Source organism: Amblyraja radiata, chromosome 1, assembly GCF_010909765.2.
Source record: "Amblyraja radiata isolate CabotCenter1 chromosome 1, sAmbRad1.1.pri, whole genome shotgun sequence".
Lineage (NCBI taxonomy): Eukaryota > Metazoa > Chordata > Chondrichthyes > Rajiformes > Rajidae > Amblyraja > Amblyraja radiata.
This window is the reverse complement of record NC_045956.1, coordinates 184,299,389-184,314,365: the sequence shown is the minus strand read 5'-3', so window position 1 is coordinate 184,314,365 and position 14,977 is coordinate 184,299,389. Positions and strand designations below refer to the sequence as shown.

The window sequence follows — 14,977 nt, the reverse complement described above, 5'->3', positions numbered from 1 at the left end:
TAGGCAACGTTTCGGGTCGAGACATTTGAAGAAGGCTCTCGACCCGAAACGTCGCCAATTACTTCGCTCCATAGATGCTGCCTCACCCGCTGAATTTCTCCAGATTTTTTGTCTACCTTTGGGTGTCCTTGTACATTCAGTCGCTGAAAGACAGCATGCAGGTACAGCAGGCAGTGAAGAAAGCCAATGGCATGTTGGCCTTCATAGCAAGAGGATTTGAGTTTTGGGAACAATGAGGTCCTACTGCAGTTGTACAGGGCCCAGGTGACACCACACCTGCAGTATTGTGTGTAGTTTTGGTCTTGTTTGAGGAAGAAAATTCTTGCTATTGAGGGAGTGCAGCGTTGGTTCACCAGGTTAATTCCCGGGATGGCGGGACTGACATACGATGAAAGAATGGGTCGACTGGGCTTATATTCACTGGAATTTAGAAGGATGAGAGGATATCTTATAGAAACATATAACATTATTAAGGGATTGAACAGGCTAGAAGCAGGAAAAATGTTCCCAATGTTGGGGGAGTCCAGAACCAGGGGTCGCAGTTTAAAAATAAGGGGTAGGACATTTTGTATTGTATTGTAATTAATCTAATAGCCAAGTATGTAAAAACATACAAGGAATTTGATTTGCCACTGAATTGGGAGTAAAGATGGCGAATGCAATGCTAACATTTATTTCAAGAGGACTAGAATACAAAATCAGGGATGTAATGTTGAGGCTTTAGAAGGCACTGGTCAGACCACATTTGGAGTATTACACTAGACAATAGGTGCAGAGCAGGTCATTCGGCCCTTCGAGCCAGCCCGCCATTCACTGTGATCATGGCTGATTGTGAGCCATTTTCGAGGACGGCCTGGAACATCGGGCCTCCGTAGAGGCAACTGTGGAGGCCTCAATAGGCCCGACTATGGGTGGACATTGGGGATGGGACTGGACTTTGTGCCTCCATTATGGGGGGATGTTTTTATGTTAAAGCTATTTATTATTGTTATGTTTGTATTCTTTTTTATGTGCTGCATTGGCAAAAAGAATTTCACTACATCTAGGTGTATGTGACAATAAATCAACCTTTGAACCTTTTGGGCCCCATATCTAAGGAAGGATGCGCTGACTCTAGAGAGAGTCCAGAGAAGGATCGCAAGAATTATTGAATTTACATAAGATGAGCATTTGACGACACTGGGCCTCGCTGGAGTTTAGAAGGATGAGGGGGATCCTCATTGAAATTTACCTAATATAGCCAATAATAACGGAGTCAGGGGATATGGGGAGAAGGCAGGAACAGGGTACTGATTGGGGATGATCAGCCATGATCACATTGAATGGCGGTGCTGGCTCGAATGGCCTACTCCTGCACCTATTGTCTATTGAATAGCGAAAGGCCTGGATAGAGTGGATGTGGAGAGGATGTTTCCACTGGTGGGATAGTCTAGGACCAGAGGTCGTACAGACAGCGCCCGTAGTCGGGATCGAACCCGGGTCTCTGGCACTGCATTTTGCTGTAAGGCAACAACACCGTCACCGGGCACTGGGCACTGTGGCAAAACATTTTTCACACAGAGAGTGGTGAATCTCTGGAACTCTCTGCCACAGAAGGTAGTTGAGGCCAGTTCATTGGCTATATTTAAGAGGGAGTTAGATGTGGCTAAAGGGATCAGGGGGTATGGAGAGAAGGCAGGTACAGGATACTGAGTTGGATGATCAGCCATGATCATATTGAATGGCGGTGCAGGCTCGAAGGGCCGAATAGCCTACTCCTGCACCTATTGTCTATGGTTCTATGATTTCAGAACTTCATCTGATACACGAGCGAACCTCTACTCCATTGTGGGCATTGGACTTTGTCTATGGAACTTGCACTACAGTGCTGAGAACTATATTTTGCACTCTCTGTGTGGATCTGGGTGTAGTATAGTACACTGAGAAGCATTAGCTGGAGCATCACACCACTGACATCATCTGCCCCCTATTGTACTTGAGTTTGAACTACCCCATTCATGCAAGCTGGAGAAGCGCGCATGCGTACTCCCTCGGTCGGCCAGCCAGCGGAGGAGGGGGCGTGCGCATGCGCAGCAGCACAGCATGCTGGGAGTTGTGGTCCAGTTACGCCTGCCAACCGCTAGGGTGCGAGGAGTTGGCAAAGAGCGTGGGACTACAACTCCCGGCATGCTGAGCGCGGCGCCGGCGGGAAGTAGTGCGCTAGGCGTCGCCGCGCAGCATGCAGGGAGTTGTAGTTGTAGTGGAGCTGCAACCAATGGGGAGCGAGCACGGTGGGGACTACAGGTCCCGGCAGGCCGAGCGCGGCGCCTGCGCACTGGCGGTGTAATGCCGTGGTGGCTCGGGGGAGGGGGGAGAGAACAACATGGCGGCGGCGGCAGCGGGGAGAGTGAGAGGGAACTGCGGGCTGTGAGGGGGGAGCGGAGACAGAGAGAGGCAGAGAGAGAGACACACACACACACACACACACCTGTGAGGGGGGAGCGGGGTGTGGGAAGGCAGGAAGGAAGGAAGTAGCTGCTGCTGCTGTAGTGAGGAGAGGCGGCGGCGGCCTGTGAGTGCGGGCCCGGGCCCAGGGAGGGGGGAGAGTGGAGGTTGAGGAGCCGCTGCCTGGGGGTCGGGTAGAGAGGAGAGGGGGGAATAGAGAGCGGCCTGTGAGCGCGGGGGGTGAGGGTGAAGCCGCCCGTCACTGTCGCTGTCGCTGTCGCTGCGACCGGGGAGCGGGGCCGGGCCATGGAGGCGGCGCCGCGGGTGGAGAATCTCTTCGACTTCAGAAGGTGAGTGTGTCCGGGGGGGGAGAGGAGAGTCAGTCTCAGTCAGTGTACCACACCACACCACAGAGGGGAGGGAGTTGTACAGTTTGATGGCCACAGGGAAGAAGGTGGGTGTCGGGGACACACACACATACACACACACGAGGGGAGAAGGGGTTGGGAGGCGGGCAGGTCAGCCGTGATCGAACGGCGGAGTGCTCAATAGGCAATAGGTGCAGGAGTAGGCCATTCGGCCCTTCGAGCCCTGACTCGATGGGCCGAACGGTCTAATTCTACTCCTATAACTTGTGACTGGCCCTGGGGAGGTGAGAGGGGGGGGGGGCGTGAGTGAGGAAGGGTAAGAGGTGGGGAGAGGGGGTGAGAAGAGGAGGGGGGAGGCGAGTGAGGGGTTGAGAGGAGGGGGAGTCGGGGTGAGAGGAAGTGGAGGGGGGAAGTTGAGTGAGGAGGGGGAGAGGTGAGAGGAGGTGAGAAGAGGAAAGGGTGGTGAGTGAAATGGGAAGGCGAGGGGTGGTAGGGAGAGAGGTGAGGGGGGAGATGGGCAGGGAAAGGGATAGTGTGATGAGAGCCGATGGCAGTGGTGGAAGTAGGGAAGTGGGGGTGGGGGGAGGAGGGGAAAGATAGGAAGGACAGGGATGGAAGGGGGTTGATGGGGGAGAGCCAATCCTGTGGTGGAAAGGAGATGGAGGGGGTTAGATTGGCCCAGGAAGGGAGTGAGAATGCGGGGAGTGGAGGGTCGGAGTAGTTGATTGTCACGTGAAACTGACAGTTGAAGTGTCCAGCAAAGCAAATGAGAAATAAATCATCAATTGAGGGTGGGGAGAGGACAGGGAGAGGGGGAATGTGTCGGAGGTTATGGGGAGAAGGCAGGAGAATGGGGTTAGGAGGGAGAGATAGATCTGCCATGATTGTATGACAGAGTAGACTTGATGGGCCGAATGGAATAATTCTGCTCCTATTCCTTATGACCTTATGTACTGCTCCTATTTCTGTTCCTATTCTTTATGACCAGAAGAGATACAGCGCAGAAACAGGCCTTCGGCTCACCAAGTCTGCGCTGACCAGCAATCCCCATGCACAAACACCATCCTACATGCACTGGGGACACTTTTGACCTTATGAGTGGGGTGGTTGGGAGGAGTTATAATTGTAAAATTATAAAAGGACTGGACAAGCTAGATGCAGGAAAAATGTTCCCAATGTTGGGCGAGTCCAGAGCCAGGGGCCACAATCTTAGAATAAAGGGGAGGCCATTTAAGACTGAGGTGAGAAGGAACTTTTTCTCCCAGAGAGTTGTGAATTTATGGAATTCCGTGCCACAGAGAGCAGTGGAGGCCAAATCACTGGATGGATTTAAGAGAGAGTTAGATACTCTAGGGGCTGGTGGAGTCAAGGGATATGGGGAGAAGGCAGGCACGGGTTATTGATTGGGGACGATCAGCCATGATCGCAATGAATGGTGGTGCTGGCTCGAAGGGCCAAATGGCCTCCTCCTGCATCTATTTTCTATGTTTCTGTGAGTGTAGTGGCGGGAGAAGGGTTTTGGTTGTTGGGAAGGCGTGGGGATTTTGGGGATGGAAATTGGGAGGTTGTTGGGTGGTTGCTGGGATGGTGGAGCAGTGGTTAGTGGGTGGTCCCGGGGTAGAAACAAAATGGGTGGAGGGAGAGTGAGGCTTGATATCAAGGCAAAGACTAACGGTGGGGGTGGTGGGGAGTGATCTAATCTGGGGTGAGGTGAAATCAAGGGGAATATTCTGGCCTCAAAGAGAGAGGCTGGGAATGACTAGATCAGAAAATGACTGGGGAAAAGCCAGTGCACAGATGCACAGCCTTCACCACCCTGGGGCAGGTGAATCAAAAACCAGAGGGAAATGATTTACTTGGTGGGAGGAGAAAGATTTACTCGGAACCTGAGGGGCAATTTTTTCCACACAGAGGGAGGTGAGAATGGGGTTGAGAAGGAAAGAGTGATCAGCCATGAGTAGACTTGATGCGGCGAATGGCCTAATTCTGCTCCGAGAACCTATGAACTTATGTTGGGTATATGGAATGAGCTTCCAGAGGAAGGAGTTGAGGCAGGTACTATAACAACTTTTAAAAGACACTTGGTCAGGTACATGAATATGAGAGTTGTTGGGGACATGCCAAAATGTCCTAAGCGTTCTAATGGCCCTGTCCCACGGTACGAGTTCATTCCGAGAGTTCTCCCGAGTTTGCCCTGATTCGAACTCGGAGATTTGCGGTAATGGCCACTCGTCGGTACTCAGGGCTCTCGTGGACATTTTTCAACATGTTGAAAAATCTTCACGAGTCTTCCCGTGCTTACCTGCTGTTAGCGAGTCTTCCCGAGTACCTGCCGTTAGCGTTACGAGCCGCTAAGAGACATCCCCGAGCTCCGACATACCCGCAACGTTCATTCTCTGCTTACCACGAGTTTGATTTTTCAAAGGGAGAGCTCTTGGAATGAACTCGTACCGTGGGACAGGGCCATAAGGAAGTTGATTCAAAATATGCTTGCCCATAGAAAACAGGGTTGCGGTAGAAGCGTTGTGGTTACTCACTGGAAGTCTGTGCCCAGAGGTGTTCTACAAGGATTGGCGCTGGAACCTCTGTAGTTTTGATATATATTGGAAGAGAATGTCGGTGGGCTGGTCAGTAAGTTAGCAAGAAATGCTTAAATTGGATGAGTTGCGGATAGCAAGGATGGTTGTCAAACAGGGTTTAGACGAGTTGGAAATATTGGCCAAAAAAATGGCAGATTGATCTTGCGGGAAAGTCCAATGCTACTTGAAAATGTCAAAGTAAGTAGAGGATCACCTAATATAGCTAAGAGACAAAGTGCTGGAGTAATGGCCCGGTCCCACGGTACGAGTTCATTCCAAGAGCTCTCCCGAGTTTAAAAAAAAATCAAACTCGTGGTAAACACGGAGAATGAACGTAGCGGGTACGTCGGAGCTCGGGGAAGTCTGTTAACGACTCGTAATGCAAGCGGCAGGTCAGGCAGCATCTCTGGAGCAAAGGAATAGGTGATGTTTCATGTCTGAACCCTTCAGGCGACTTCTAAGAGCTATTTGCTCACAGCGCCAGAGACCCGGGTTCTATCCTGATCTCGGGTGCTAGATGTGAGGAGTTTGCATGTTCTCCCTTTGACCACATGGCCTTTCTCCCACATCCCAAAGAAGTGTAGGTTGCCAAAATGTGTTGGGTGTGGATGCGAAAGTGAGAAAACATAGAAGTAGTGTGAACAGGTTGCTGTGGGCTGAAGGGATCTTTCCCATGCTGTGGTGGTGATGAAGACATGAGGCATGCTTGCTTCATTGGTCCCAGTAGGTATATAGGTCGGAAAGCCAAATGTAGGAAGGAACTGGTTTAAACCGAAGATAGATAGAATCAAATACACAGGACAAGATGTTAAGAAGTCCCTTGTGCCAATAGGTGGGGAGCATTTCACGACATTCGTTGATTGTTGAGAGTGGTAGACGCTCAACATCGGTGGGGGGCGGGGGGGGATACGTATATCTTGGCCTGGGTAACCTTCAGGACAGTTGGGCACAGGACACATCATCAGTAGTGTACCCTTGCATCACTGGGTGTTTCGGCCTTTTAACACTATACACCCTCCACAAGGGCGGCCCGCTGCAGGATGATCAGCCCTCAGCGCGTGTCCCGTGTCAAACCGTCCCAAAGATTCACCCTGAAGTACTTGGGGCCCAGCATGGGTCTTTCCGCTTGAGCCAAATCCACCGGCTGCTTCTTTCAGCCGCCTCTGAGAGTGATCTTATGGTCTTCTGCAGAGCCTGACCGTGGATTCCAAGCTCCTTCAGCAGTCTGATGGTAGATGACGCAACAAAGCCTCTGCATCCCACTTCAACTGGATAGACTTTGGTGTTCCAGCCACGCTTCGTTGCCTCTGCTGCAAGCTCTGCGTAGCGCAGCTTCTTACGCTCATAGGCCTCCTCAACAGAGTTCTCCCATGGAACTGTGAGCTCTATGATGTAAGCAGTCTTCTGTGAAGGGGACCAAAATGCTGGAGTATTCAGATTGAAGAAATGTCTTGACCCAAAGCGTCACTCATTCCTTCTCTTCAGAGATGCTGCCTGTCTCGCTGAGTTACTCCAGCATTTTGTGTCTATCTTCAGAAAGTCATAATGGCCGCTGTATGAAACTTGGATTAGGCCACAGTTGGAGTATTGTTGCAGTTCCGGTTGCTGGATTACAGGAAGGGCATGTGGATTTTGGAGAGGGTGAATAGGTAGTTTACCACAATCTGGCTTGGGATGGGGAGAGCTTTGAAGAGAGATTGGACAAGCTTGGATTGTTTTGTCTGCACTGTCAAAGGCTGAGGTGCAACCTCATGGTCTTTACAGATCTATCAGAAACATAGATAGGTAGTCCAAAATGTAGAAACAAGGAACTACAGATGCTCATCAGTTCATAAGTTATAGGAGCAGAATTGGGCCATTCAGGCCCATCGTGTCTACTCTGCCATGGCTGACCTATCTTTCGCTCTCACCACCATTCCTTTTCCCATAACTCCTGACACCAGTATTGATCAAGAATTACTTCCGTGGGTGGTGGCGGTGGAAGCTCGTGTGGTTAGGGCGGCACGGTGGCCCAGTGGTTGAGTTGCTGCCTGAGAGCTGAGTTTGATCCTGACTGCGGGTGCTGTCTGTACGGAGTTTTGGGGTTTTACCCAGAAACTCTGGTTTGCCCCCGCACTCCAAAGACGTACAGGTTTGGAGGTTCATTGGCTTCAGTAAAGATTGTAAATTGTCCCTGGTGTGTTCTTGGGCCACCATCGGTCATGGCTGACCATGGGTGTCTCCAGGGTGCTATTCCCTATATGGAGGACGCCAGTGCGTGACTTTGTTTAACGTGGGGAGACTGGTGCACAGACAGCCACCCCACGGTCCTTGACAGATCTGGGTCAGGATCCAGTGGCATGGAGTCCAAGACGACCGGAGACCCTTTTCTGCTGCAGCTTTCATCCGCCTTCCCAGCCGTTGTGACGCTCCACTAAAGACAGCCATCGTCCTCAGCCTGTTCCACTGTTGAGGTCTTGGTTGGATTGCTCTTTGTCAGAGTCCTCCCCCTCGACCTTACCGCCATGGGTGGCCCCACCAGGAACAGTTGTATAGGGCTCTGGTGAAACCGCATCTGGAGTATTGTGTACAGTTTTGGTCTCCTAATTTGAGGAAGGACATCCTTGTGATTGAGGCAGTGCAGCGTAGGTTCACGAGATTGATCCCTGGGATGGCGGGACTGTCATATGAGGAAAGATTGAAAAGACTAGGCTTGTATTCACTGGAGTTTAGAAGGATGAGGGGGATCTTATAGAAACATATAAAATTATAAAAGGACTGGACAAGCTTGATGCAGGAAAACTGTTCCCAAGATTGGGCGAGTCCAGAACCAGGGGCCACAGTCTTAGAATAAAGGGGAGGTCATTTAAGAGGTGAGAAAACACTTTTTCACCCAGAGAGTTGTGAATTTATGGAATTCCCTGCCACATAGGGCAGTGGAGGCCAAATCACTGGATGGATTTAAGAGAGTGTTTGATAGAGCTCTAGGGGCTAGTGGAGTCAAGGGATATGGGGAGAAGGCAGGCACGGGTTATTGATAGGGGACGATCAGCCATGATCACATTCTCAGGATCTCAGGGCCACACAAGCTTCTCCACCACGAAAAGGTGACAATCCACACCCTGGTGTGTAGGATACCAGGTCCAGGTCGCTGGTCGGCACGGACTCGGTGGGTTCCACGCTGTATCTCTAAACTAAGCAACTCAGCAGGTTGGGCATCATCTCTGAGACACTTAGATACGTGCACACAGGCAGTGAATTACGGGTTGTAGACCGCCTGCAGGTAGATGTACAGTTTACACTGGCATCATGGTCGGCAAAGACATTGAGCTGAAGGGTCAGTCAGTCCTTATGCTGTACTGTTCTATGTTCCTTGCAAAGCTTGCAGAAACTTCATAGCCATCTGTTTCTTTTCAATTTGCAGGTTACCTACGGATGGTTTAATCCTGACTCTCCTGTTGTTATATGCTCCATTCGGCATCTGCTTAATGCTCATCAGGATATTTATTGGGATTCACGTGTTTTTAGTCAGCAGTGCTCTCCCTGACAACTTTTTCCGGAGGTAATTATATATATTTTATTTCATTCTGGCTGAAGAATATTTGGAGGCAGTGGCGATTTTTGCTTGATGGTTGTCTGCTAAATGATTCTCTGGGTGAACACAAAATGCTGGAGTAACTTCACGGACCAGGCAGCATCTGTGGAGCAACAATGATGGGTGGCGTTTCAGGTCGCGACCCTTCTTCAGGCTGAGCAGTAGGAATCATGTCAGCCAGAGGCCCACATGAGAAGTTCTTGCACTTCGTCTTTAATAGCATGGTTGTTTAATGGTTGCAACAATTCAATGCAATGCCTCCATCTCAAGGGCCCTGAGAGATGTGTTTTGCCCACATATACAGAACATTTTGCTAGCAGAATGACCAGTCGCAAGCTCCCAAAGTGCTAGCAGTCTTAACGAGAACTTTGTTGACATCGACCTCAGAACTTAATTTAATCAACATCTGCTTCATAAATTATAGGATCAAAATTAGGCCATTTGGCCCATCAAGTCTACTCCACCAGTATGATGGAGTAGACTGATCTATCCTGCCATCTCCCCATTAAAAATAAGCATTGACTTGGCCTCCACAGCCGTCTGCGGCGATGAATTCCATCGATTCACCAGGCAACTTTAATAGCACATAACAATGTTATTTCACTTATTTGTGAACAACTAATGATGAACAGATATCAGAACCAAACACAGTCAGTCAATGAGAAAAAATATGTACAAATCCAGAATCAACAAATCTACCCCCTGGCGGTAAATTTACCTCAGGCTGGGAATTGCTCTAAAGAAATTACTCCTCAACTTTCTAAATGTACATCCTTTTATTCTAAGGCTATGGCCTCTGGTCCTAGACACTCCCATTAGTGGAAACATCCTTTCCATATCCACTCTATCCTGGCATTTCACTATTCGATAAGCCTCTTCGGATTGTTTACCTTGTCGTGCTGAAGAGGCTTGCGTGTCTCCATGACTCCGAGAGCGATGCCGTCGGAAGCACCAGCTTCAGGTAGGGATACCCATGGTGGTAAGGTCAAGGATGAGGGTCCAGACTAAGAACGATCCAACCTACAAGACCTCAACGGACAGGCGGACAAATTTATCTTGAACTCAACGGCTGTGAAGGCGGATGTAGGCTGCAACAGATCTATCAGCTCCAATCGTCTTGGTTCCCTTGTCATTGATCTGTGAAGGACCATGTGCTTCTTGGAGTGCAACATCAAGTACACGTTAAACACACACACGCACAGGCGTCTTCGTTCTGTGAGCAGCCCAAAACTTCTATTCGCTAAGTACAGGAGCAGTGTTGAAGTATTGAAGCCGTGTTTAGTTTAAAGATACAACATTGAAACGTTTTTGTTCACTCCCCGTACATTATGGGCAATTTACAGCGGCAATTATGTATAGACCCACACCGTTATCCTTTATCCATACACTGGACGGTTTGATTGTAATCATGTATAGTCTTTGACTGGACTTCTGGAGTGGATTTAACTTTTTTTTAGTTTTGTTTTTAGAGATACAGCATGGAAACAGGCCCTTTCAGCCCACAATGACCATCGATCACCCATTCTATATTATTCCACTGTCTTATGTGAAGGTTGCAATCTCCCACCCCATCTCCGGCACTCTGAGGCAGCAACTCTACCATTGCGCCACGGTGCAGCTCTGACCATATTTCTGTTGCTCGTTGTGCATTTTTGATGAATGCAAATTAGACAACTGATTTCTCTTATCTGCGGCCATTTGGGACATTTTAAGAAACCGCAGAAATGCAACTTCCTAATTTCTTCTGTTAAATGTTGAAGTCTGACATGAGTACTAGGTATCCTTGTAGTTCTCTTCCAGCTAAATTATTCTCTGATTATGACGATTGCTGGAAAGGTGCAGCAGGCCAACTGCACTTTGTGTCTGAGCTGTTCATATATGACTTCAGTTCGGAGATACTGCCTGGAAACAGGCCCATCAGCCTACCGAGTCCACGCCGACCAGCGATCACCCGTACACTAGTTCAATCCTACACACTGGGACAATTTTAACTGACGCCGATTAACCTGCACGTCTTTGGAATGTGGGAGAAAACCAGAGCACCCGGAGAAAACCCACGCGGTCACAGGGAGAATGTACAAACCCCATCAAGACATCCTTCCTGAACTGCCCCCAGTATGCCAATTAAGAATAAGGAGTAAGCCATTTAGAACGGAGACGAGGAAACTGTTTTTCTCACAGAGAGTGATGAGTCTGGAATTCTCTGCCTCAGAGGGCGGTGGAGGCAGGTTCTCTGGATGCTTTCAAGAGAGAGCTAGATAGGGCTCTTAAAGATAGTGGAGTCAGGAGATATGGAGAGAAGGCAGGAACGGGGTACTGATTTGGGATGATCAGCCATGATCCCATTGAATGGCGGTGCTGGCTCGAAGGGCCAAATGGCCTGCTCCTGCACCTATTGTCTATTGTATCCGGATGTTGGGGAAGTCCAGAGCAAGGGGTCACAGTTTAAGTATAAGGGGGAAGTCTTAGGACCGAGATGAGAAAACCATTTTTTACACGGAGAGGGGTGAATCTGTGGAATTCTCTGCCACAGAAGGGAGTTGAGGCCAGTTCATTGGCTATATTTAAGTGGGAGTTAGATGTGGCCCTTGTGGCTAAAGGGATCAGGGGGTATGGTGAGAAGGCAGGTACAGGATACTGAGTTGGATGATCAGCTATGATCATATTGAATGGGGGTGCAGGCTCGAAGGGCCGAATGGCCTACTCCACCTATTTTCTATGTTTCTATGTATCCTGACTTTATTCTGTATCATCATTGTTGAAGATAGACACAAAGTGCTGAAGTAACTCAGCGGGTTGGGCATCATCCCTGAGAAAAAGGATGTGTGACGTTTTGGGTCGGGGTCCTTCAGACAGAAAGTACAGGTCATTGTTGATCTGCCGCAGGCTTCGGCTTGTAGTTCAGTTCATTATTGTCACGTGTACAAAATACAGTGAAAAGCTGTTTTTGTTACATGCTATCCAGTCAGCAAAAGCTTTACACACGATTACAATCGAGCTTGTCCATGGTGTACAGATACAGGATAAAGGGTATAACGTTTAGTACAAGATAGTCTGAATTAAAATAGTTTACGTCGATCTGGGCAAACAGCTGAAATTTCCACAGCAACATCACTCCGGCCAGACATCATCACCTCCGAAGTGACAAAACAGCTGATCATTCTGGAGCTGACAGTGACCTGGGAAGAGCGTATTGAAGAGGCTAACGAGAGGAAACGCGCAAAATACCAGGAACTGGTTGATATGTGCCGGAACAGAGGCTGGAAGACACCTTATGAGCCCACCTGTAGAGGCTTTGTAGGATGCTCACTCTGCAAATTCGTCAACGAGTTGGGCATTACGGGGCTGGCAAAGAAGAGGGCCATTCAATCCGCAAGCGAGGCCGCAGAGAAAGCCACTAGGTGGCTTTGGATTAAGATGACTGATCCGTGGGTGGTTGCTGCTGGGACGCAAGTCGGGGCTTGATCAACCCCGGCTGGGTCGCCTGGGCGAGTATGTGAGACCCGAAACACCGAATGACCCCAGGTCACATCACTGAGGATGCATCCCAGCGCATCTAGATTCCAGTGCAGCGTAGGTTCACAAGGATAATTCTCGGGGTGGCTGGACTGTCATATGTTGATAGAATGGAGCAACTGAGCTTGTATACTCTGGAATTTAGACGGATGAGAGGGGATTTTATTGAAACATAAGATTATTAAAGGTTTGGACATGCTAGACGCAGGAAACATGTTCCCGATCTTGGGGGAGTCCAGAACCAAGGGCCACAGTTTAAGAATAAGAGTTAAGCCATTTAGAACGGAGATGAGGAAAAACTTTTTCACTCGGAGGGTTGTGAATCTGTGGAATTCTCTGCCTCAGAAGGCAGTGGAGACCAATTCTCTGGATGCTTTCAAGAGAGAGTTGGATAGAGCTCTTAAAGATAGCGGAGTCAGGGGCTAAGGGGAAAAGGCAGAAACGGGGTACTGATTGTGGATAATCAGCCATGATCACAGCGAATGGCGGTGCTGGCTCGAAGGGCCAAATGGCCTATTCCTGCACCTATTGTCTATTACCATTTAATTTGTATACAACCAATGATTTATCCTCCACCCAGAGTGGAGAAAATCCAGTGATTCACCAAACTCTTGTTAAAGCCAAGTCAATGCATATTTTTAAACCTTGTTTCAATAGGACCACCCGTCGTTTTGCCATATTGCACTGTGTATCCATCTGACCTGCTCAACTGTTCCTTCACACGTCACCCCCTTAATCTACTTTTCTACTTATGTACTCTATACCCTTGTAATAGAGGTCAGCATTCTATTAGTCTTCCTAACAGCTTCAATACCAGTATACCTTGTGTTGCATCGAGTCCCAGATTTCATTCTACTGGATCAAGTTTGGGATGAGAGGAAAGGGTTAATAGGGACCTGAGCCGCAACTATTGTACTTGAGTTTGACTTGATTATATTTATGTATGGTACAGTTAATCAGATTGGATAGCGTGCCAAATGTAACATTGTTTTTAACTGTACCTTGGTACACATGAGAATTGGTAAGAAAGAACTGCAGAAGCTGGTTTAAATCGAAGGTAGACACAAAATGTTGGAGTAACTCGGTGGGTGAGGCTGCATCTCTGGAGACGTTTCGGGTTGAGACCCTTCAGGCTAACAAACAAAAACTAAACTCTCATAACTCAGCACCTTCAACACTTTGGATCTGGATTAGCAAGTTTTACGGCCCGAGGATCATATTGAGATAAATACCCCAATCTGTTTAATTTTTTATTTTATTTAGATGCTGCAAACTATTAGTATTTAAGAAGGAACTGCAGATGCTGGAAAATCGAAGGTACACAAAAATGCTGGAGAAACTCAGCAGGTGCAGCAGCATCTATGGAGCGAAGGAAATCTATGGAGCGAAGGAAATAGGCAACGTTTCGGGCCGAAGGGTTTCGGCCCGAAACGTTGCCTATTTCCTTCGCTCCATAGATGCTGCTGCACCCGCTGAGTTTCTCCAGCATTTTGGCATACTATTAGTACTTCTCAGTGTACCTCAAGGGAGTTTGGTCAATATAAAAAGATGTGAAATGGGTGCCTGATCGGTGTAAAAAGCTTGGAGGGGATGGCAGACATGACCTGGTGAGCAGGATACCAAACCAATGGAGTTTCTGAATGCAAAACACAACGTGTTGCAGTAACAAGTCAAGTCAAGTTTATTCGTCACATACACATACGAGATGTGCAGTGAAATGAAAAGTGGCAATGCTTGCGGACTTTGTGCAAAAAAACGACAAAACAGAATGGAACAATCAGTAATTACATATTTGTGGGAGAAAAAAAAAGAAGAAACAGCAATTTAAAAAGGACACCACACAACAGTAAATTGGTTCAGTAAAGTTAGTCCCTGGTGAGATAGGAGTTTACAGTCCTAATGGCCTCTGGGAAGAAACTCCTTCTCATCCTCTCCGTTCTCACAGCATGGCAACGGAGGCGTTTGCCTGACTGTAGCAGCTGGAACAGTCTGTTGCTGGGGTGGAAGGGGTCCCCCATGATCTTGTTGGCTCTGGATTTGCACCTCCTGATGTATAATTCCTGCGGGGGGGCGAGTGTAGTTTATATACAGCAGGTCAGGCGACATTTTGGATTGGAACCTATCTTCATACGGCTCATACCTGGTGGAAAGAAATCTGGAAAAGAGGTGAGGGTGTTCTGATTTGCAAATTGGCATGGTTTGCAGTTAATTTGTTAAGGCGAGGGGGAAAGATTTAATAGGAACCCGAGAGGTAACTTTTTCACTCAAAGAGTAGTGGGTGCCTGGTACGAGCTGCCGGGGGAGGTAGTTGAGCCAGGTACTATCGCAACGTTTAATAGACATGTAGACAAATACATGGATAGGGCAGGTTTAGAAGGATATGGGCTAAATGCAGGCAGGTGTGTATAGTGTGGAAGGGACTTGTTGGTCGGCATGGGCAAGTTGGGCCGAAGGGCCTGTTTCCCCGCTGTAAAACTATAGGTGGACAAATGTCAGAAGTGAAGAAGAGAAGAGTG

The 14,977-nt window shown here is 48.5% G+C and overlaps 1 protein-coding gene across 2 annotated transcripts in view; it reads left to right on the top strand.

Moving 5' to 3' along the window:
• The first annotated feature begins 2,630 nt into the window (after positions 1–2,630).
• aup1 (AUP1 lipid droplet regulating VLDL assembly factor) overlaps positions 2,631–14,977 on the top strand; it is a 62,197-nt gene continuing 49,850 nt past the window's right edge. Inside the window, exons 1-2 of one of the 2 annotated variants that reach the window (XM_033035925.1) lie at positions 2,631–2,774; positions 8,775–8,912. In XM_033035925.1, coding sequence (XP_032891816.1) covers positions 2,731–2,774; positions 8,775–8,912 — 182 coding nt within the window. In that variant the 5' untranslated portion in view covers positions 2,631–2,730. The remainder of the gene's footprint in view (positions 2,775–8,774; positions 8,913–14,977) is intronic. The other variant, XM_033035918.1, reaches the window with a different exon arrangement.